At 36.8% G+C, this 24,533-nt stretch overlaps 1 protein-coding gene across 1 annotated transcript in view; it reads left to right on the plus strand.

The window, feature by feature from the left end:
- Positions 1-24,533, plus strand: part of MEOX2 (mesenchyme homeobox 2) — a 53,865-nt gene that overhangs the window by 17,723 nt on the left and 11,609 nt on the right. The window contains exon 2 of the mRNA XM_010577638.1: positions 22,159-22,331. Within this exon, the coding sequence (XP_010575940.1) occupies positions 22,159-22,331 (173 nt within the window). The remainder of the gene's footprint in view (positions 1-22,158; positions 22,332-24,533) is intronic.

Genomic DNA, 24,533 nt, shown 5'->3' on the forward strand with positions numbered 1-24,533 from the left:
TTCATTCAGAGTAATTTCAATAATCTTTACACAGTGCTGTAGTTATTCCATACTTCAGATCTTCAGTCTGTAAAATGGGCAAAACTGGCTTACAGTTCCTTATGTATAAAGACAGCTAAACCATTCAGGATGTCAAGCTAGACTGGGGAGTAGGTGGAATCAAAATGCAATGATAATTCCAGTTCCTAAATGCTGGGTGAATTACCAATCAAGGTATTTTTGAGCAGGTATGTGGCTCCAAAGAATAAATAACACTTTTTATTTTATCATCTTAAATAGAGCCATTTTTATAATTTTGATGATTTTTTTGAGCCAATTATTGGCAGATGTGCTTTAGCCAACCATATGTATAGAGGTGATGTTCAGATATATTTCTCTGCCTCAACAAATATCCCAGCTTCTTTCCAAATGGTGTGTTTGTTTGGCTGATGCACGACCTCAGCCAGACTTTTTTCTGAAATTGAATCCAGATCAAATGGAAAGCCTTGCTGACTGGCTGGATCTCAGTGCTTGCCTTGATCAATGTTCCTCACCCTTATAGAAAACGGGCAGTTGCCAGGTTATCTGGGATTTTCAACACAGGTCCCTCCTGTATATTATCCATAAATCTATTTTACCTTCTTTGACAGATGCAAATGTCACATCCAGTTAGCATTTGAAGACTATAGCAACATAAATTTGGTACTATCTTGCTCTAGAATGTTTTATTTATTTATTTTTCACATTAAGACCATGCAGTTCTCCGAGTAACCTTTGTGCATTGCAAGTCTACCACATGCTGAAAACCCTGTGCCTTTTCCTCCTGTTCAACTGAGTTTGATCAGCCATATTGTACAATTTATATTGGATCCCACTGAAGTTTCATATCAATTTTCATGTTTTATTGCTCCAATGTAAAAGTCTCCTCTGTCTCATTCCATAGCACTAGGAGCTATTGCCATGTTGTGAATTGTCTCTCCAGAGGAAAGGACTTCTCTTCTATCTTGAGATTTAATTGGAAGAGATCAAACACCCAGTTTTTTCTTATCTGTCACTGAATGACTTATTGCCAGGAGATATTCAACAGTCTGGCTCCTTTTGCTGTATTTTCAAGTCTAAATGTAGGCCATCAATATACCTGGATATTTTTCAGTACAGTGGTTATTACATTTCTGTACAGAGCTCTCGGAAATTGTGTGAAGGGTGCTATATAAATGTACAGATTAGAGTGGAGTGGATTAAATAGGACTGGATTTCTGGAATGCACATCACCCCTTACTATGAGTTCTCATAGTGTGGTTAGAGCCAGCCTGTACTGCATGAAAATTTTTTTGTGATGTCCATTTAACCAATAAATCTGTCATCACTGACTGGTCTCCATTTCCTCTGAAATAAACAAATCACTGTTAGGTTCTTTGAAGCAGCAGACTGCCAGGAAACACAAAAGTCACTTTTGCTTCATCCACGGAGATAAAGTAGTTAGTAAGTGGAAATGAGCTGCAACTGAAGGAGCCTCAGTGTTCTCACACCTGCTAGAAAGTACAGTAGATTTCCACACAGCAGGAATTCAAACAAACCTCAGATCACGGTGTTCAGTGAAAGTGAGCTTGCCTAGCCAAGAAATGAATTGCAGGCCCTTAGAAAATACTTAAAGAAAGCCAGTTTCACAGGAACAGAGGAAATTTGAAAGAGTCCAGGAAGCTCTTCTAGGTCTGTGACATCCATTGAGTCATCTATTGTTTGCCTGCCACCATATTTCTGACCTCCACACTTCTCTGGCTCCCTTTTTGAACTAGATGGTCCTCTGCTTGCTGCACTTGGTGTTTCATTCCACAGGGTACTTTTCTGTGCCTTGACTGCCTTTAGCATCGAGTGTTTTCACATGTAAGTTTGCATCTGCTTTTTCTTTACTCTTGAGCTGGGATTTATTGCGTTGCAATCTTTGTTTCCCAAGAATCTGTGGCCATAGTCTTATCTTTTACCTCTTTTCAATGTGAAAAATGAGTCTCAAAAAGCCAGTAAAGTCCTTAATTCATTCTGATTGTTCTCTGCTGAACTACTTCCACTGCTGAAAAAGGTTGTGGAAATTAAGCTTCTGACAGGCGAGTGTAGTTGTTATAAAGGGAAAAAAATCTTGATTTTAGGTTCTGTAACTCATTTTTAGGTTAACTAGTATAGTTTACTTCTTCATAAAAGTGAAGGAAAATGTTCCTGTTAAAAATTTGCAGTTATTTTCAGCAAAGTAGCTTTAAGCTTTCTTCCTAATAAAACCTGACTTTTGACTTGTACAAATGTCTGTGAAAATGAAAACTACAAGAAACTGCTCATGGAAGCTGAACTTATGACAGGAACAATCAATAATAGAAGAAAGATGACATTTTTAAGGAAAATCTAATGAATCTTCATTAGGGGTGGACCCCTGGCCCAGCAAAAGCTAATGAGAACTTTTAAATGGGACAGCTTTAAAACATAGTTTATAAATAGTGTTGAAAAACCTTTTGTATTTTTTTATCCATTCCATTTTTTATGCTTGTTTCTAAATCATTTGATGCTTGTTAAGATCAGTATTTCCAATGATATTTTTTTCTTTGTTGGAAAATAGTGTTATTACAGTTTTAGTAAAAGTTCTGTCTTGGATTTGGATCCACAGCCCATAATTTTTTTTTTTTTTGCCTTTAGTTGTATAAATAAAATATTTAATTTGTTCTTATCCAAATCCTTTTAAGCGACTTATTTTCAGACTTGTGCTGACATTCCACTCTATTTTTTATTACTAGCAAATTTAATACTTCACATTTTGAACTCATGATAAGGTAGAAACTATTCTTGTAATTACTGCGAACATAAACACAGGCTTCAGTTGTATCCTGTCCAAATACTTATTCTAACCCCTGTATTCAGATTGTCCTCTGATGCTTTGTGTATATACTGTGTTTTATAAGTTAATATGGACTTCTAAAAAAATTGACATGTTTTTACCAGCAATGACTTAAGGCGACATTCCTGTATCTGTCCCTTTCCTGCCATGGATGGGGAGTTTGCATGCTCCCACCACAGTGCTGAAGTGTCTCTACCTTGACAGGGAGGGTTGAAGGGAATTGGGGAGAAAGACAGTGCTGTGCGGATCCAGGGGGATGTGCTTTGCCACACGCTCTCCTGAGCCAGGAGCTTACCCCATCACACCAGCTCATGTGAGGGTGGGATGGGGCTGCCCTTCTTCCTTTCTTTCTTATTCTTTGGACTCTGGATAGCACTGGTGATGGGGAGACGTAAAAACAGACCCATGGTAAAATGGTATAAAACTAAACCAAAAGGAATATGGCATTTGCTGTGGTGCCAGATGCCAGATCTAATTTGGAAAACTTCTGGAAATAACTTGGGACTCCAGCTGACGATACATATTTCCTGGCTTATATTTAATCCCATGTAAGTGGTGTTTCTGTCAATAACAGAACAAAAGTGAGGAAAAGGAAGGCATGTATCTGTCTGCCATACGTATGACAGTTCAATTTCTACAAAATACAGTACTTATTTATAAAACTGGTATTAATTCCCAAATTACATTTGCCAAAATATCCTGAAATGAATCCATATACACTCTGAAAAAGTGTTTAGAGATTCTTTTTAAAATGTGGGTTTGGTAGCTTCAAGTCCTGAAAAGACACATTTGTTGAAACTACACAACTGTTTAGGTCCTGATGTATCACCGATATAAACTGTCATCATTAGGAACAAATAATGAAATGGCGGGAAGAATTGGAGAGTATAGGAGAGATTACAAAAGTTGAATTTCCTGAAAATGCTATATTCCAAATCCAGCCAGTGGGAATGTAGGAAATATGAAGTAGAAGATACAAAGTTTGGCCATGCCTTATCTTTTTTTGTTTCTCCTCCAGTTGTCATCTTTTTCTTTGTTTGTTTCCCAGAGATGTATGGCCCATCATTAACAATAAATGCTTTGAGAAACCCAGTCTAGGGGAAGGTGTCCTTGCCCATGGCAGGGGGGTTGGAACTAGATGATCTTAAAGGTCCCTTCCAACCCAAACCATTCTATGATTCTATGATTCTGTGAAAGGCTGATGGTTGTTCACATGAAGAAACATCTGCACACCTGTATCTTTGTATCAGTCAGGTAGCATGTAGGCTTCTGCATAGATGGGAATCCTGGTTTTGCCACTTTCAAGGTTATCTATAAAAGAAATAGAGAGGAAGACCCCATAAGATTAAATAAGCACAGGTATACCTTAAAGGGTGTGTGAATAAAAATTGCATAAGGGTTCTTGGACTGTGTCCTTAGATAATTTATTTATGTAACTGCTAAAGCACCTTGTTATTAGAAGAAGGAACAGTTGAGGGCAACTAAACACTTAGCTCTACATTACATGAACTTCAAGGAATTTTAGTTATATGACAACTGTAAAGAATATTTTTACATTTTATTGAGCAAATAAGGGATCACTTTCCCTGTTGATTCATTTAATATCTCTGAAGTTGTAAAGAATGCAGTGAAGAAACAGATTTTTTTCCAGATCAAAAATAGTAGGATGAGGTAGTGCTAAAATGGGATCTTCAAGCCATTTTAAATAATCCTGGAACTCAAAACTTTGAAACTTCTGTCTTTGGTTTGATGGCTAGTTTTGTAACAGTTAAATGCTTGGGAGTTTCCTGTTTACTTTGTCTTCCAACAAAAAATTGACCCGAAAAAAGCATCATGCAGACTGTAAAATCCAATCAGAAGGATACTTCTTTTCTAAGAATTAATCCAGTCACATAAACCTAGGCTTGAAAAATTGGGCAAGCTCCAGGTAAGTATCAAAAAATTTCAGGGGTTGTTCAGAGCAAAGGTACAGCCAGTTTTTCAAGGCTGGTTCGCTATTTTTATTTATGCTTGTCAAGTACTTTTAGTGTGTCATGGATTGAAATAATAAAGAGTTTTTAAGCTACTTTGTGAGAACCAAAGATGTCATGTTCATGAATTCTGTATGTTAATATGGCAGAAAAGAATTAACTTCTTCCTGTGCATACTACGCAGCTTTTGTTTGTATTGTGTGTATGTGCATAACTTATTACATCAGAGTTAAGAGAGCTTTGTATCTGCTCCTGTAAGCCACAAATTCTGGAGCTACACTTTTCTTATGGGAACAGAGATTCAGTCTTGGTGGGAAAAAAAGACCTGTCTCTGTGTTTGTGAGCCTCTCACACTCCTAAGTTTTATAATTGTTTTGGTGGAACACAGTTGTCTTAGAAAAGTTGTATCTTGGAAGGAAAAAGCTGCCAAGTTGCTCAAGCTATTTCTGTGGCAGGCTTTAATCAGCTAGAGAGAGACCTTGAGGTGGACTCTTTACTTCAAGGGGGAGCCAGTGCACAGAGCAGGAAAGGAAAGTGGTATGTCATGTGAACCTTCATGCTAAGCAGACTACTTGTGAGTTTATGTGTATTATGAAAATCAGAATTTTTCAGGATGCGTGACTTAATACCTGCATATGCATTACATCAGTTAGCAAATTCTGCTCATTGGTGCCTGCTTTGTTTCGGGCAGGACGAGGCATAATCTTCATCATCTGGAGTGAGAGTTAAGCACAGTGAGAATTAATCCAAGCACATACACAGAGGCTAGGCAGTGACAAGGGCATCTGCCCGCACGTCTTAACATCAGGAGGAGGGGGCGTGAGGCGGAAGGCATTCAGAGAGAAGGAAGCATTTCAGACAAGTACTTTGGTCCTGTCTAGAGTCAGCTATGCTTTGTCCAAGTGATGGTTTGTACTGGATATAATGTTGCCATCTCCTACATTTTTCTTAATATTGATTTAGAGTAAACGAGGAGCTGAACATCATTTTTGGCATCTCAACATTATTGCCTTACTGGTTCTTAACTACTTTTGTAGAAATATTGAATGCTTTGAGAAAGGAATGGTATAGATATTCCAGGACATTGTATTCATAATGATTCACAAGGTTCTGGATCTGAGAGGAAAGTCTGTGTGTAATAACCCATTAAAAATGGGATGGATAAATTTGATGATCAATACCAGGAGAAGGTGTAGAGAAATTACTAATCCAGAACAGCATTGTGGGTCTTAGAAGGTCATTTTCCTTAGAAAAATGTGTACAAAAGGCAGTGTACTTTCTGAGCACTTTCTACTGCTTCTTTCTTTTCACACACACACATTGCCGAGAGCTATGAAACAACTTATTGCTCATATCCTGTATGAGTGCTCCATGGGATTGTGACTTGTAAACAGATTTTCAGAACTGGATTTGAGCTAATGATTTTCATACATTATGTGTGTTCTTTCACCAGGTTTTAAAAATTATTTTGGTTCCCCTAAACATCTCCTGTGTGCAAAGGGAGTTTCAAAATGGCTGTTTTCTAAATATGCTTAGGAAGATGAAAGTCTAAATACTGATAAGTGATTTTACCCCTGGGCAACTTGACATATGAATTGCCTAAAAAGAAATGTCTGATTTTCATAGCTCTCTTTCTGATAAATGGCTATCTTACATTTGCAATGATGCTTATATAATTTCAGAAATTATCTCCACCCTGAAACTACTTTTGGGTGATTGTGACTTGTATTCCTGCTTCCTAAATATATTTCTGGAGTTTTAGGTCACATTTCTATGTATAAGGATGTCTTCATCTGTTTGAATTATTCATTTATAAAAGGAATAGATCATACCCATATTGCATATTACCAATTGTCTTGTAAAAGATATGCTGATTTGTACCCACAAAAACTGGTGCTTTCAGATGTTAAAGCATCTGAATTACTATATAGTTCAGCAGACCTGAGCATCTATTGACATAGCTCCCATGAAAGGTTTGCTCACCTTCTCACAGAAGTCTACAAAGGTTTGCTGAGAACTATATATACGTTTTCATGTTGCTTTTGTCCTTTCATTCTTGGTTGAGACTCCAACATATTTCTTTTCCTTAGCCTTTTGCTGAATGCAAGTCTGAGGACACTGCACCTTTTGACCTTTTCCCGTGATTCTTTAATTTCCCGCAACTTTTGAGATAAATCATACTTTTTTTTGTCATAAGCATATTGTAATGAATTTCAGAATTGCACCACTTAAGAACACCATTTTGACTCAGAAACAGATTGTGTTGCCATTCCTTCTGCAGTTGGCTGTCAGTGAGACATGACCTGAACATCATCCTATGCCCTGTCTGCATACCTTTGACTAAATCATACACAATCTGAGTCCTCCTTGCCCTCCTTTTCCCCCAGGTCTGTTATTTAAAATGTGAATTCTGTGTGATACTATTTATATGCGAAATAATATGTCATTATACAAATTTGGCCAATTATTGCCACACCTTACTCAAATAAAGATCAAAATCTTGTTCAGGATAGGAACTGTTGTTTTCTGTTAGATGAACTGGGAGACTAAGTTGAAGGATGTCACAACCGTGATGTTTTTGCTCAGTCTTTCCTTAAAACCTGCTTTGGCATAATACCCAGGACGATGATAGCTGGGATGCAGTGATCAGCGCTTTCACTTGTTTGTTACTGCCATGAAGAAGTGAGGTGCAGCATACAATAAATGCATTGTCAGCTCTTGGGAGCATGGACTTCCATTTGTTACTATGATGTATCCAGTAAAATGAGGAGGCCCTTTAAGCAACACTGCTACACTAATACTAAAGGATAATATATTTAGAAGTTTCTCTGTCTCATTCTATTTGTGCAAATATGTCTTCATTCAAAGAAAGAGCTTCTGGGCTCTTTCCACAGTTTTTGAACCAAACAAATGTCTTCCTAGCTAGGGAACTAGCCTTCCTAGCTGAGGCAGGTATTTTTCAGTCTTTGATTGAATTGTAGTCTTTTCAAAGTAGTATTATAAAAATGTATTTGTTTATTTATTTCCCTTTAAGGCTTAGTGGGGTCATGCATTAGTGTCCTGATAGTGTCACTTCTCTGAGAATTAATGATGAATAATTTCAAGTAGTAGCAAACTGTCTGAAATGGGCTCCTATTATCCCTCAGTGCAAGTTAAAGCAAATCAAATAGAACTAAATCAGAAATAATTCTTAACTGATTAAAGGGCATTTTTGATGTATTAAGATACACAAAAGCAAGTGTGGATCTTTTCAGTAGCTTTTAGGGGCAAGTCATATTTACAAACAGGGCACCATCCACACAAACAATCCTGTTTGACTTGCATGTTAATCTATGGGTGAATTAATGCTCATTAATGTGTTGAAGGAGAGTGGTTAACCTGAACTTCTTATCTGGTCACCACTGATGCAATTCAGGAAGGAATGACCAGTGATTTTTTTGACGTTTTCAGCCCTGTCTTATCAAAGTCTTCTCATTTTGTCCACAAAACTGAAGATTAACTTGCACGACAGTTACTGCAAGACAATTTTTATTACGTCAAAGTCTTGAAAGGCTGATATCATGAAAGTGAATGAAGAGAGAAAGGGGTTGATACTGAGATTTTTAATAGGGACTAGACCAGCTTGAAAGAGGTAAAATTTGTGGAACCAGGAATTGAAGCCATCATTGAAAAAAATGGGTTATGTATACATTTTTACTGATGTGACTTAAAAGCTAAGGGAAATAAAATGAGAACATTCTGTTGTAATTGCATGATTATGAGATCTGTTTCTTCAGCTTTAGGTCTGGATAAGCAGCTGAGTGACAGAACACCAAATAAGCAAGAGGTCTAAATCCCAAAATAGAATACGTAGATGATGTAACCAATGAGGTCTTTTATTGTGATGGTAGACCAAAGTCTCTCTTGGAATTAAGGTAAAAAAAAATAAAAGAAAAGACAGCCTTAAAAGGGAAATTACAACTCTAGGAGCAATGTACTGGGATTGTCTGGTGGGTTAGGTAAAACATATGGTACAAAAATAATTAATTTTTTTTTTTGTTGTTTACATTTTGAGGCATGAGAAGACACAGATTTCCGGCTTTCAAAAAGAAAGTGAAAATATATGGGAGTAGGAAGGCACCAAATTATGTTTAGAAAAAGCTTAGTGTTCAGCTAAACGCACAGATGCATAAACTAAACACTTTCTATGCCTAAACCACTGTTTATATAGTAATGAGGATTTTCCATCAGTTTCTTCAGTTAAACAGTAGCTGTCTTTTCACTGTTTAATGGAAACAAGGCAGTCTTGCATAAAAACATCAGATATATCAGCATGTTATGCTCTTTTATCTTTTATATGAGTTCAGCATAGTCATAACCCTAACAGACCAACATTTTAACCTCCTTTCCTTTTGAATTTTGTCTTAGATTTGTGAAATGAACTGGGTCCAATTTTGCTTAAGAAGCAAGCTGAGGTTTTGGATGATAGAGAATGTCGATATCCAGTTTTGTTTTTGTTTTGAAAGATGGAGAAAGCTTGTTTATGACTAGGAACATCCGCCAAATGCTCTAACACCAGCATAAATTAACTATTTACTCAAACCCATGTTTACATCTGCTAAAAAAGCTATTGCTCCATGTTTTCATTGCCCCAGAGGCCTATAAATCCCCTGGAAAACATTGCAACAATGTAAAACAACCCAGTGCAGTTATTCAACAAGTACCATTTTTATAGGGCTGTGCTGAACCCGAGCATGTTCAGTCCAGCATCCACGATAAATCCAAGCCCTAGTGACATTTGCTCTACTGACTGGAGTCACAAGGGACCGCAGAAAGGAAGGGAGATGAAAGTCATGCTAGTTGGACATTTTAAATAACCAGGCAGCAAGCAGATGAATCCTAGAAGTGCTGTGTTGCTACGGAGCTCTCAGCAGAAGAGCAGGTAAGAGAGGGCATGAGGTTGTTCAGGACTTACCTTTACATCTGCCTCAGGACACTTTGTCTCACAATACACAATTGAGATCGGATGCTTCAGTTTTTGTTTTATATCAATAGCAACTATCAGCCAGTATATCATAGCGATGACTGTGCTAAGTGAATGGTCCCTCATTCGTAGGCGTCCCCTTTGCCTCAAGATCCTGAGCAGGGATGAGAGAGGCCCGTATTTGGGGTGGTTATCAATGGGTAAAAAAGATTGGAAAAGCTCCTTTCTTGGCATTAAGGTTTTTCAAAGCTGTGCAATTTTAAAATAAGATACCCTGGATAAAAATAGTATCATGTCCAATCATCTTATTTAATTGGGCGGAAACTCAGTGACTGAGTAGTTTAAAATTAGATGGAATAAAGTTTTATATTGAAAAGAGTAACGCCCCAGAGCTCATGTCTAACTGCTGTAACTCATTTTGTTGGAAAGCTGCAGACCTTTATCCCACTTCTTAAAATACCTCTTGAATTTGTGCCGTTTCAGAGCTGCTACGTACTCTTTTTCAGAGCTGCCAGACCAGAGTTCAGGAGGTATTTTTTGAGGTTCAGAGGGAGATTTTTCTACCTCCCCCTCCTCACCCCATTAGCTCTGGAAAATGCAGCATTCATTGCTGTTGCATGAAGTCCAGCCCGGGAACTGCTGGTTACTGGTGTATATGCTGGGATTTCATTGTTGCTTCAAGTCTCTGTTTTTAGGGTACACTCCTACATCCTCCAGTAGTCATGCTAATAATTTTATTGCTCTTTTTTTCCCTGTTTCTGTGATCTGATAATCTCAAGTACTGTGTCTACTCTTACTGCAGAGCATCCAGCCCTAGATTATATGGATGGGAAGAAGAGCAAATAAATAAACCAGCAATTTTAATTTCTTAGAAAGATGGAATAAAACATTTTCAGAGACAAAAGGGGGGATGATGTTTTACCTCCAGCCTGCCAACCATTACGGGAGATGACAGCTGATCACACTAGAGAATGTGGGGACTTGTGTGGGTTGTCTTACAGAAGAATTAAATAACCTTTGTATTTCATTTTGGTGCTACAACTTTTAGGATGGAGAAAAAAGTTACACCTACCCAACTTTTGTCTTCAAGTGTAATGAATGTTTCTTAGTTTTCTTATCCCAGTAGAGGTAGGTATTTAAAATGAGCTTTGTTTAAAAGAGTAAAACAAATACTGTCTGGGATTATAAAACATATATAGGATTTACTATGCTTTGACATGCACTGTCAGACTATTTCACTAGCACATTACTTTACCAGGAACGCCTTTCTTCTCCAGCTTATAGGCAGCAAGTTGTGTGAGGTGAATGATGGAAGAGTCAGGCCATATTATTTAACATTTGTGTGCCAAATGGCCTCTTTTATTTGGGAAAATAAAAGTTTCTACTTTTGTATTAGTACAGTGATCACAGAAAGACTTTCCATTACTGAAAAGGAGTCGGAAATGAAGCTGGGGACAAAATGACCTTTTGATTTGACTAACATACTGTGGACTTGTGGTTTAATTATTGGATGCTCTTGGGTTTTGGGGGATTCTTTTCTTTTTTTTTCCTTTTTTTTTTTTCTAAATATATCTGTTCTCAAAGTGCTCACTTGAGACCTGAACTTCATGTACACACTGACATGTTTGAAAAATCAGGCTCTTATTACTGTACATTCTCTTTCCAAACTAAAAATTAAGACTATGGAAGGAATATCAACTACTTTGGAAGTAGCAGTCAATTTTAGATGTTTAAAGGAGGCTTAGACCCCTTAGTTATTTTAACTATAGTGTCTCTGTATCATACATATAAAAGGGGACAGTACAAATATGGCATAAAAATTTGTTGTCTCAAAAGCTATACTTGAACCCATAGCTGAAGTGGCCTCTCATCTCAGATATATAGTAAATATTTTCTTGCACTCTAATCTTAAAATAATAGGAAGTACTCCAAACAATTATGTTGCGACCTTTTGCTCGCATCAAAGTAAGTTGAAGGGTTTTTTTTTTATTGCACCCTGCCAAAGCTTTCCATTATGAGTCACAGACTTTAACTGTACAACAAGTTTGATTGTTAGCAATCAAGAAAAATTATTTATCAAAAAGCTCTCCTAGACTGTAAAATTAATTGTAAAATAGATTTAGCAGCAAACTTAAACCTGCACTCTTAGTTAGATTTTATTTCTTTTACAGATTTATTTCTTTTAGCCAATATACTATTTAGAGAACTATTTTGGGTTTTCTTTTAATTATGTGAGGATTTTTCCATCCCTTAACAATTGTACTCTAGGTTGAGAAAGGAAATTGTGTTAGCTTCAAACATGACAAATCCTCTGGGTGTTTTTGATGGATTCTGCCATTTACGATAATTGTTTGAGAAAACACTAAGAAAGGAAAATGTGGCACGCCACTAAGTTGGAGAACTTGTAAGTCAAAACCAGCTGATAGTCAGAACTTTTAAAGTAGTCATTAGGAGGTTTTCTATCTAGTATTAACAGAAAGTAATAGTTTTAAGTGAAAAACGAAACTTTCAGAGTTGGTCTGAAAGCCAATGGTATAAATAGTTTAAACATCTGAAAAATTTTATTTTATAACCCTTTTTATTTTGTTTTCCCCTGAAAGACAGGTAATTCCATTTAATTGCATGTGGGAAAGTACTTTCCACTGTTTTTCCATTTTTATAGTTAGTGTTATACTTCAGCACAATGTTGTAAAGTAAACTGTGAATGAAATAGTAGAATACACCCAGAACAGCAACCCTGTTTGGTAGGAGTGTGTGTGTGTGTGTATGTGTTTTTCTGTTCTTGAAAAAAAGTCTGGATATCTACTAAGGTATGTTATAAGCACAGCTGGGCCTGTTGGCTTCATTTTAATGCTTTCTGAGGGATAATAAGATTTACAAAACATGTCACTGAAACATACGCAGGCATATGCATTTGCACAGACATCTATGATATTTCTTAAAGACCCAGACAGGGATTACGTTTGTGCCTGATGCTGAAAGCTGTAATGCCACACTAGCTGAGCCATGTCCAACATGGGCAGCCACCAAGGCAGGGAATGAGCACGTGAAATTGCTTGTGAGGACCGTGACACTCACCAAGACTGTGAAACGGAAGGTGATTTGTGATGCTGCAGTTCTGCAAGGTGCGACATACACTGCAGAGGCCAGTTATGAGTGTTTCAAAAGGACAGGTTTTAGAAAGAGTAAAAACATTTGAGGCAGAACGGTTGAAAAGAAAAAAAAAAGGGAGAAAGGGCATGCTAACATAGGATTAAACAGAAATATTGGATGTTAGATTTGCTCCAGACACTGTTTTTTTCTGCCACATGTTCAACATATATAAAATTGTCACTACATCATTAAGGAGTTCCAAAGAAATCTGTTCCATGATGAATGGAAAAAAAAAATTAGCCAGTGTAACACACGTGGAAGAATTACACTGAAAAATACTGCTGTGAAATGGCTTCCTGTTTCCTGTGGCAGCAAAATAATTCTTAGAAAGAGTTAAAGTAGAATTGTTGGTACCCATTTATATTTTCCTTTGTGTAACTGTATCCTGAAGACCTGCTTTGGAAAGATGGGTGACTAAGGCAATATGGAGCCCTAAAGAAACTCCAACTGTATTAAACTTCTGTAAGTGTTTCAACTTTTATTGCTAAGTATGGAAAACTAAAAGCCTGGATTCTTTGGCTTATGTGCAAACTATTTATTTTTTTGTTAAGGGCTTTCAGACAGGAGCTCATGCAACTGCAATAAATTTTTTTTCAAAAGCAAACTTAGAAGTCAGCAAGATTTTGACTGTAAGTTCTGCATGTATATTTTGAGAAAATATATACCTAGGAGCCTGAGAAAATACTTTTCTTTAATCAACTCAAGACTTCTCATCATCATACACAAAGTAAGCTGCGACTTTTAATGGGATCAAAATCATCTCTGACACCGTTGTGACTGAGAAGCGATTCCACTGAAATTCTTGAGCTTGCCCCAGCTTGCCCACTATGATTTGGGGAAGAACCTGACCTATCCTTAGAAACTGCCCCAAATGGCACACTCTTTTCTAGGCCATTTGCTCTAGTGAAGGTACATATTGTGGCACAGTGATGTGGTGTGTTACAAGATCTACAAGAACTACTATAGATTCTGGCTTTTACTTTTTTTTAATGTAATGTCTTGTGTGGGAGGAATTGGGGCAATGGCACTGTCTGTATACAGCACATCAGCTAAGGAAGAAAGAGCATAAGGCTATACACTCAGTGAGGCCTGGCAATTACACCTTGATTTCAGCAAACTTTGGATAACGTGACTATGTGTAAAAAAATTGAAGTCTGTTTGCATGTGGATAAACCACAATGATTGATTATTAGAAGGATATTTGGAAATTCACAATGGAGATTTATTGTAGTGATATATGAAAATTAAATAACTGAGATCTTTATTTGGAGTAACTAAGTTTGTAACACCTCATTAAAAGTGTGTTACTCACAGATTCAAAGAATAATATCCACAGGGTCTGAACTTTCTAAGCAACAGAATTATTAGCAAGAGCTGACTGCCATTTGGGAAGCAAACTTCGCTAGTCATGCGGTGGAGTGTACTGCTGCTTTAAATGTAAGGGACTTTGAATGTAAATTTGAAAGCACATAAAACTAATGGCCATTTATATAAAAAAGTTAATAGAGAAACAAGGTTTGTAAAATGCATTGCTTGATATATGTTCCCATCCCCACTGTACTTTGGATTCTTAATATTAACAGTGGCATTCTGGCTTTACAGAGAAAAAAAGAATATAACAAACTTCACGATATTTAAATTCTAGATAGCACATGCAGGATACATAGCGGTATAATTTCTTTATATATTTCTTAGCAAGCAAGTCACTGTGACATATTTTTCCATTCCTTAGCCTCATCTCTGTGTTTGCTGGCACTATCTTAAGCTAAATATTTAGTATTTTATGTTGTGTGAAGTGGAGCAACAGCAACTGTATTTTAACTATGACAAAGAGGCAGATCTACATATACTTGTGAGAAAGCATCTCCTCAAAAAGCTCACTGGCCAAAAGGATTAAAACATCCAGAGTGAGTTCTTTATCACTAAAGTATTTTAGTTTTTTTTCTTTTTTTCAGACAAGAATTAAATATGGCCTTTTGTTAAACCTGAGTCCCAGAACACTGCCTATGTTGGCTGCTCTAGTATTTTTGGCAGGACAAGGGTCTCCCTGCTTCACAAAGCTACAATGAAAACTACAACGCATCATTTTAGGGAGATAAGACTTGTTGAGAGACGATTATCAAAGTTCTGTGTGTCATATGCTCTTTTCTCTTCTTAAGCAACCACTTCCCTACAGTTTGTAGTGCTTTAGATCTTTTGTGTACCATCTTTGCAGGAAAAAAACCTATTTTCATAAGGTTTTTTATACAATAAAGTAGGGCCAAAAGGAATATTTTAATACCTCCTTGGAGTTCTGATACAGCTGCTGTCCGGGGAAGGGCTTTCATCAGACCGATGATGATGACTGAGGCACGTGCAGTGTTTGGAGTGGGTTTGGTCACTCTTCACTTTTATTCTGCTTCCTTTGGGTATGAAAGAGCCTCTGTGGGAGATGTCTAGGAGGCAAGACTCAAGAAAAGAAAGATTATATAAACTTCTATGTCAGCTACTGTTTTCTCCACTTGGATGTCTTTGTTCTAAAAGGCTTCTGCATGGAAAATTTTTTGGTTTAATGTTGTAGGTTAACTCTTACTCAGGAGGACTCACACTGCTATTCTGTGGGGAGATGGTGCTGGCAGCTCGCACCTTCATTTAATGAAACTCTTCAACATGAAAGCAACTTATAAAAATGGTTCAGTAAATAGGCAAACAATCACCACATGTATGTTATTCGATGCTGCATGTAAGAGATATATCTCCAGAAGTCCAAATGGGAATTGGAGGTCCCACTGGATAAAGTCCTATTAAAATGCAGCCTGTAAAGTTTCTTTAAGGGAAATTCTGTGTCTCCTTTCCTAACATAAGCTGTGATTATACAAACATTTGGGACTGAGAGTAGTGTCTTCCACATGAAGATCTACTAACTAGTGTAATTATTCATATAAGAGAATTCATATGTTGTCTTCCATATTTGCATGGTTTGAAGAAGAAATGACATGTACATGCTATATAGTTAGATTGATCAGATGACCTGGCAGAAGCACATCTTTTCCAGCATAGGTATCTTCAAGAACCTGCAGCATTAGCTATCACAGTGTTATGAATCAGTGTTTCTGATGCTGCAGTATAATTCCTAGACTTGTACTTTCAGGAGGCAGCAATAACAAAATGTTGGCAGCAGCAACTAGTAGGTAATGGTTTAAGATGGTATATAGTGTGTTTCAGAATACTCACAGGTTTTGCTGTGCCAGTTCATGTTTTTTTGGGGACTGGATATGAGGCTGTTTTAAATTGTTAATTGTCACAGAATGGGTTAGAAAGCATTAACTCAATAACCAACAAAAGTTTGCTTACATTAGAATGAAAAGAAGGATTCATGTAATTTTAACATCGTACTTGTGCTACTGTGCAGCTTTGCCCATTCGCACATGCAGAGTTGTGAATTATGGAAATGATGATGCTGTTTGTTCCAATTTTCAGAAAAGATTCCCTAAATACATTTAGTGAATTGCAGCTCCAGAAATACTTTTAATGACATTCTCAAAAGAGCCACTCAGATTGAATATGTTCACTGATTTGGAACTGTACTTTTAACTGAGAAGTTATAAGAATATTATTTAAATGACTTTAAAGAGAAGGAAAATTGTGAAACAAAAACAGATTAATTAACTCTGCAGCATTTGGTTGCATAGTCTCAACTGGTGCAAATAAGAGTAGGTGCATCAAAGTAAGAATAACTAAGTAGACTGAAGTAATTTTTTTGGTACAAAGATTATACTCAAAAGTAGGGAGTAAGGATTTAAATTAGGATCCTGCAAAGCCATGGGCAATGTTTTGGACACAGGATAAATTTATGTATTAATTCTGAGCAACTTTGAATTGAAAATTTGGAAAAAAAAGTCATGGAAAAACTTCATCGTATTCTCTATTAAATGTCAAAAATGTTTGAAAGTGACTATTTCTGGGTAAATCTTGTTCTCACATGTATTTGCTGGCAAAACAACAGGAACCATATGGAGACCTTTATGCCAGCTCCTTGCCTGTGTCTCTGAACTATTTCATTTTGTCAGAAAATATAATTAACTATAAAGCATCAGAAACAATTAGATTAGGCAATTCAGCTGTGTATCAGTATGTACTTCTGACCATTAAAAATATAGTAGTTCTCTCTTTGCAACCTTAATAGTACAAAGTTGCTTATTTTCTTCATATGTGTATTTCAGATTAATGATATTTTTGCTAGATTATTGTCCTGATACTAAAGTACTTTCCGTAAATTCATATTGCTAACATCTCAAAGGAAAAAAAAAAAAAGCATTATGCACTGAATCATGTATCATTGTTGTGTCCTATTGATGTTTAGAAGGTTTTGTTTACATGTTAGTGATTTAAACAAATGTAGAGGAATTAAGTTTGAAAGAAATGTTCTTTCACGCAACATTGAATTACTCAGAAGTAACAAGCATTCTGCATTGATTACTTTGTATAGATTGCTTAATTTTAAAGTAAATAACCATGTAGTAGTTGTTCTCTGCAAACACCTGAATGTCATTTGTAGGAAGGTATGCAATTAAGAACATTTAGTTTATCCAACTTCACTATAAATTTATAGTGAAATAAATATAGAAATAGGTTGTTCATGGTAGGGGCTTTCTGACAATAAGTGTTAGAAGATGTGAGTGAAAGTTGAAAACCTGGACATTGAATAAAAACTGCCGGGGTGAAATTCTGATGGCCTTTTTGTCACAAATCATTAGTGGTTATTGTCACTACTCACTCTCAGTATGGATTGCAGGATCTGAAAACCATCTGCAACTGCCAGCAGAACACTAGCAATCTGACTTATTGTCTGGGATCTTACATTGCAGGTATTAACTGGAAGTTCATTTCTGTCTGAGAAATGACGGTACGTCAGCTGTTGAACTAATCTAAGAAAAAATAGCAGGTGCTTCTTGCATATTTTGCCTGTGATTGTGACCCTACCCAGTTAGCAGCAGATCTTTGTATCATGGATATTCTGACCAGTCTCTTTTCCCTATTCTGTGATGAGTCCTTTTTTTCCTAGGCATGCAGCAAAAGCAAGAATACCAAAATGACCACTTTTCATATTCTACACATAGGAGTTAGATCCTGTGTTTGTTTGGTACGCTTCATCTCTCAGTGATGTAGAGAGAAGGAAATAGGAACTCTGGTGGGACAATACAAATGTTGGTATTACCAGCAATCCTTTCCTTAGAGTAAAGTAGAAGTAACTTTGGAGGGTGGGGAATAGTGCAATTAGTAATGATTTTTTGTAAAAAAAATTTAGGCTATTATTAAACTTAGGAAAAATCTAAGCCTCCAAAGGTCTGTAGAACAGTCATTTATAGCTTTGAATGTCTTTCCCTATGGTACCTTCTACATCAGTCACCGACAAGCATTTTTGTCTAACAGCAGACATTAAAGATGCTGCCTGGAGTTTTTGAAAACTGATAAAAACAGTTCTGAGAAAGAGGTATGACCTGCATCCCTCAAAGCAGTGTTTAACTGCCTACATTACTTGCCATCCAAAGAACAAAGATCTGCAAAAGAGAGACTGATAAGGTACTAATACCTGCATGTAGGCTACATGTTCTGAGAGTGTGCCAGAATTTGTCTGGGAGAAAGCGGAAGACAGACAATATAGATTGCTGTATTTTTCATCAAGTGGTTTGTACCATCTGTATATATTTTATGTGTGCCTTTTGAGAGGCAAGGAGTGTAACTTAGATCCCCCTAGGCTTTGTTCTCTGCCTCTACACCTACCATTTGGCATAAGATGTAGCCAGTAGAGGAAAACTAAGGTTGTTAGGACTTTTTTCTTGTCTTAGTTGCAACAGCTGCAAAACAGATGTAGGCTGACATGAGTTCTGCCAAAAATCTCTTCCAAGTCTCCCACCCATTTTCCACCAAAGAGAAGCTAGTCAGGTGATATGAACAGAGATCTGAAGATCAGAAAGAGATGGGAGCTCCCAATCCTGGCTTTATAGAGACTGTTAAAAAGAAACAATCAGAAAACCTAGATTTACCACTTTGGAAATTAAAACAACCAAAATTTCTAAAATTATTATTCCAAGTAGTATGATGTCAATAGGAAATAAAAGGGAATCTTTACATGAACCACAGCAACACTGCAGCAGAGAAAGTCAGATGACAGCAAGAGTTCATAACTGGTGTTCACCTAACTGGTCTCTTTTTAGATATATTTTCAATATCTCAAATGCATTAAGCAAAATGCCATTATCTTGCTGGCCAGATCTTTGCTGAAACAGATTTTCTAGGATTCCAGTTGTTCTGTTGCATGAACCTCAATATTGAGAGAGAGTCAGCTTTCTGTGTACCTGTGTCAGGTTTCTGCATACCTATCCAACTCCTTCTGTCAGCTATATTTGAATATATCTTGTGGGTTTTTCAGAGTATCTTGACTATTACAAATGCATTCAATGACGTTCACAACAAATAAATAAAAACCTAAAACTTTTCCACTGTGTCAGTCTGCTGATGAAATCATACTGCTCACAAAACTGTGGCTGCCAGGCACTTACAATCCAGCATTGACGAAAAGGTAGTATCCAGCAATAGCAGAAATCTCTAAATAACCAATTGTCCAAGAATGCTTATATTTGCACAGGATCTGTGTGGGCTAACATTCTTAGCAGTGCTGAATCCTCTATGCTGGCAAAGATGAAAGACAAATACTACTCATGCAGTTACATTTCCCTTTCCTTACATCAGTGTCCCAGGAACCTGGAATTTAGATGTTAACCTCATTTGCAAATTGGGAACTCAGAACCATGAGTATTAACCTGAACGATGACTTAGCTCCTTATGGTTTTACTGGCTGTACAGTAATTCTGTTTTCCTCATGGAACCATCTGCTTGCAGAAAAATTGCTTGTGTTATAAGTCTCAGTCACTTACAGAGATCAGTGTCCTCTTGAGAGACATTTGGGTGGGTAGTCCTGAAGTTTTCCCCTTTGACCATTCACGATAGCAGTAGCTACCAAGGTTTTACACCCTTGACCCCACTTTCTGTTGCATTTCCAGGCTTATGTCTTCATTTCTAGTATTTAATTTTCAATATGGTGTCAGTGTCATCTGACTTTTAAAAAAATGCATTATTTTATTTAAGGTTGCAACCTTTAGTTTGGAAACCAGTGAGCCATGGACCTTTCTACCAGCAAGTACTGACATGGGAAGACTTTTTGGCTCATGGCCTCACACAGGCACAGGTTTACCAAGACAGTTAAAAGGACTTTAGCAATGACTTGCATGGAATACATTTCTGTGTCGAACTGCAGATAAGGAGTATGCACACCCACCTGCTTTCAAACATGTATGAAAGACATGTCTGGTGGTATAAGAATGGTAAGCTTGAATGCTAAGAAAAATGATTTAGGTATCCCTCTTCAGTGACTCATTGGACCGCTGATATAGGAGCTTAAGTATTTAAGTTCGGGTCATCTACATAGTATTTGGACCTTATAATGAGGCGGCAGATGAGGAAATTTCCAGGAACAAAAGCAACGTGCATGTTCCTGCATTGGAAAAATGCGGAGAAGTTATAGTGACTCTAGCTTGCCAACTAGTATGAAGGAAGAAATGTGAACTTCTAGATTTAAAGTGGTTTTGATCTGTCAAGTTTTCTGTGTTGAGTTTGGATAATGGACCTTGGACCCAGACTGTAGCCAATGGGTGTGCCATCTAATGGGGTCCTATCCTAGAAAATCCCTGCTCCAGTTGTGGCTGAACGTTTCCCAAACCCACTCAACAGCTTTGGTGGATACCCTCAGTCATACAACCAGAAGTACATTGCACGTTTGAAGCAAAGTTCTGTGTGTCATATCAGCAAAAGTTAAGAGGTTTGATGATTTGAAGCCATTAGCTTTAAAATATTTTAAATTAATATATTAGACTATAGCACTGAGTCAAGCATCAACAGTTCTCATTTAAAAAAAAAAAAAAATTTCCCTTCCAAGCAACAGAGTAACTGACAAAAAGTGAAAACATTTTTATACCTTTATAAAATATAGATAGTTGACTGTAGTTTTGAAACCAGACTCACTGGCCAGTTGGACGGTCTGAGGCATGTCGATGATTCATCTTACACAGAGTCCCAGGGAGTGATTTCTTGCAGGCCTGTTCATTTGGATGTTGATGCAGGTTTCTATTTAAATCAGGAGCTGAAGTGTGAATTTATCTGTGACATTTTTAAGATGGTTCATGAGGCCAGAATTTGACTAATGATACTCCTACTGATCTCCTGCTAATTTTGGATTTATAGGTGTTGTATCATACCCAAACTTATAAATGTCTGGTCCTTTTTTCTTTTTTTTTTTTTTTCCTTTCCACTCTCTCTCTGTTTTCTTTGGTTTTGTTTTTTTTTTTTTTTTTTTTTACAGTTTGATCTCTTTTCATTTATTTAAACAGACTTCACTGACAGCAACAGAATGACTGTCACTGAGTTCAGTAGTTTGGCTCAGCACCAAATGTACCTGTTTCTGAGATTAAAAGGAATCAGGAGGGTGGTAATGAAACTTTCAGCAAAAAAATACCACTCTGTGGCCAAAGTATTCCTTAGATAATAAGCTGTAGTGGTAGCAAATTTCTTATGCTGATACCAGCTGTGGCTTAACCTCCTTACCTGCATCATGGCATGAGTAGGAGAAGATCCCATTATCACATGTGACGTGCTCACTGATTTCTTTTTGATGAGTGTTGAATTTCCTATGCTTTGTCTGTTACGTTTCCCTGGAAGTGTAATTGGACTACACCTTAAGTGTATTCTTTAAAATTAAGCTTTGGCTTAAGGTATTAGTGAAATGATAGGAGAGAGAGATTCTTGAAGTATTACTCATTAAGACACTAATCAAATGATACACATCCTGTACTGGTTGGATGCACTGTGAGTTGCCAGAAGTGGCAAGGAGTTGAAGCTTTGCAGAAATTCTAGAGAGAACTGTTAGGAAATGAAAAACTGCAAGGTTTTAAGCTAAAGGTTGATGTGCATGAATGGAAGCAGCAGCTCATGTCTGTCAGAATTACTGCTGCTTTCCTTATTTATAGTGAAGAATCCATAGGTATGAAAGCAAGGGTATTTCTGAGAGAAAAAGGTCTGAAGAATGTAACTTAAGCATGTTGTTATCTTTGGGTGTGTTTACTGTTTAGCTGTACACTTGTCATTATGTTCATTTTGTATTTTTTTTTTTTTTTTTTCAGATTCCCAAGAAGGAAACTACAAGTCAGAGGTCAACAGTAAACCCAGGAAGGAAAGAACAGCTTTCACCAAGGAGCAAATCAGAGAGCTAGAAGCAGAATTTGCTCATCATAACTATTTGACCAGGCTGAGGCGATATGAGATAGCAGTAAACCTTGACCTCACTGAAAGACAGGTACTGATGCAAAATAATGGACTTCCAATGTTTGCCCAATATTTACCAGTGGTTAGTAGCTCCTCACAGTAGAGTTCTTGTTTATGTTACTAGTAGATATGTTGATATATCATATTGAATGTTTGTAGCAAAATGATATACATTTATTATCTCTCTGCCATACAAGTAATTTATGTTTTTATATGTACCAGCTACAGATTAGTTTCATTTAGTAGGCAGAGATGGAAGATAAAAGCACAAGTAATATATCTGTTAAACTGGTGCACATCTTTTCTAATCTGTCCACACTGATGTGGCTGAAGAAGCGGTAGGTCGCTAATACTGCAGGCACAAGCAGTTGATTTGCCTGCGTGCAACAAATACGAGCATCTTGTTTTAGTCTATTAAATATATGCAGTTGCCATTTGTCCAGAGTTTCTGCACATCCCGTTTCCAGATGGCAGCAAGAATGGGAACACCAGCAAAACTGGAATACAGGCATTTTTAACCACTTTATCTTACCCTGCACTGTGAAAGCAGAGGAGACAATGGAATTTCTTATCACTGTTATTGGTTTCCTGCTCACCAAACCCTGGTGTGGGAAACACTTCTGCATGTGCTCAAGTTTCATCATGCATGTTGTCACATTGATTTCTAATGGAAATATTCATGTTAAGCATGTACTGAAGTGTTTTAGGATCTCATCCCAAAACACTAAATAGGTAGTCAAGTCACATTTCAAATAATAATCACATCAACATACATCAACATTTAAAAAATGTGGTTTAGTAAGACGTTTAGAACACTGGACTCAAGTACACCAAATCTGATGAAATATTACCTACGGTTTTATCATTAAAATTGAAAGCTTTTTGCCCACTTATAGACAGTCATCCTTTCTTCAGGAATTAATACTAGATTGAGGGATTGCTTTAGATACAATCAGTAAGATGATGATATATTCAAGGGAAGGTATCAAAATAGCACCATGATTTTTGAAGTCTAGATATGAGAAGTTTTGCAATTTTTTTGAGTTTCGTTAACACCTGCTATAAGTAGACATCGCAGTGAAAATCAGCCTTTTCTATACATATGAACACACATTTATTCACACTAGCAAATGAAACAGTATTTTTCTTTGGAGGCTTCTAGAGAATGGCTGTCCCTTCCAGCTTGTCAAGGAGAAGCCAGTAATTTCTCTTGTTTGACTTGAACTCGTTGCCGGGTTCTACTGGGGTCATTTTCAGTTACTTAAATAAGCTTGTTATATTTGTAAAGCACACCATTTTGTATCAAACATTTGATAAAAATTTGCCTTTTTCATTTCCACTGACTAAAGTAAGCTGAGACAATTAGATTAACTTCCACACCTGATTTTGACAGCTAAGGGGAGGAGGAAAGAATTCGTCTCAGTGACAAAGGTAGAATGGGTGTGGAACTGAGCAATGATAAATAAATTCTAAAAAATATCTGCTGGCCAATTTGACAGGAATCAGTCAGCTGAATTCAGAAAACATATCCCCATATTTAATAATGGTGAATTTGGCCTGGAATTTAACTATTCTCCCTGATAAATTCTTTATTCTTTTTTTCAAAGATCAGGTTGAGTAGTACAACTAAATGAAGAGACAGTTCACTATACTAAAGGAAATAATTAAACTAAAAGCATTTAACATACAGAGAAGGGACAGATAAATATTGAATATTGTCTCTGGAGGAGAAAAGGCAGCCTGTGCTACACAAGTGCAGAGAATTCATTTAAGCCATGGGAGAACTTGCTGTTTTCTAGGTGTCACATAATGTTCGTTCTAAGCATTCTGCTGCTAATTGTGATAGTTTCTATAGAATTATAATTAGTCTATCTAATTATGTAATCTAATTTTCCTCTGCTTCCCCAGATTATCAGAGTGACAACTGAGCTGCTAGACATAACTCCCTTCCCTCCTTCCTTCCTGCTTCCCTGCCTTCCTCCTTAAAGCCACCCTTGCTTAGAAAAGGAAAGTATTACGATTTTTAGCTTAATAGAGTCCAGTTCTGTATCTTGCCACAAAAAAACGGTCTGAGAGAAAAAAAAAATGATAGCATAAATACTATATAGTTAATAGAAAACAAAAAGAAAATTGAGAGGAAATTCTGGACATATTTTTCAGTTTCTGAATCATACTAAGCCAAGTAATGATGTCACTTCCAATGTTGTCAATTAGAAATGTCTCTTTTTTAAAT

This window comes from Haliaeetus leucocephalus, unplaced genomic scaffold (genome assembly GCF_000737465.1).
Source record: "Haliaeetus leucocephalus isolate CR32 unplaced genomic scaffold, Haliaeetus_leucocephalus-4.0 Scaffold566, whole genome shotgun sequence".
Classification (NCBI taxonomy): domain Eukaryota; kingdom Metazoa; phylum Chordata; class Aves; order Accipitriformes; family Accipitridae; genus Haliaeetus; species Haliaeetus leucocephalus.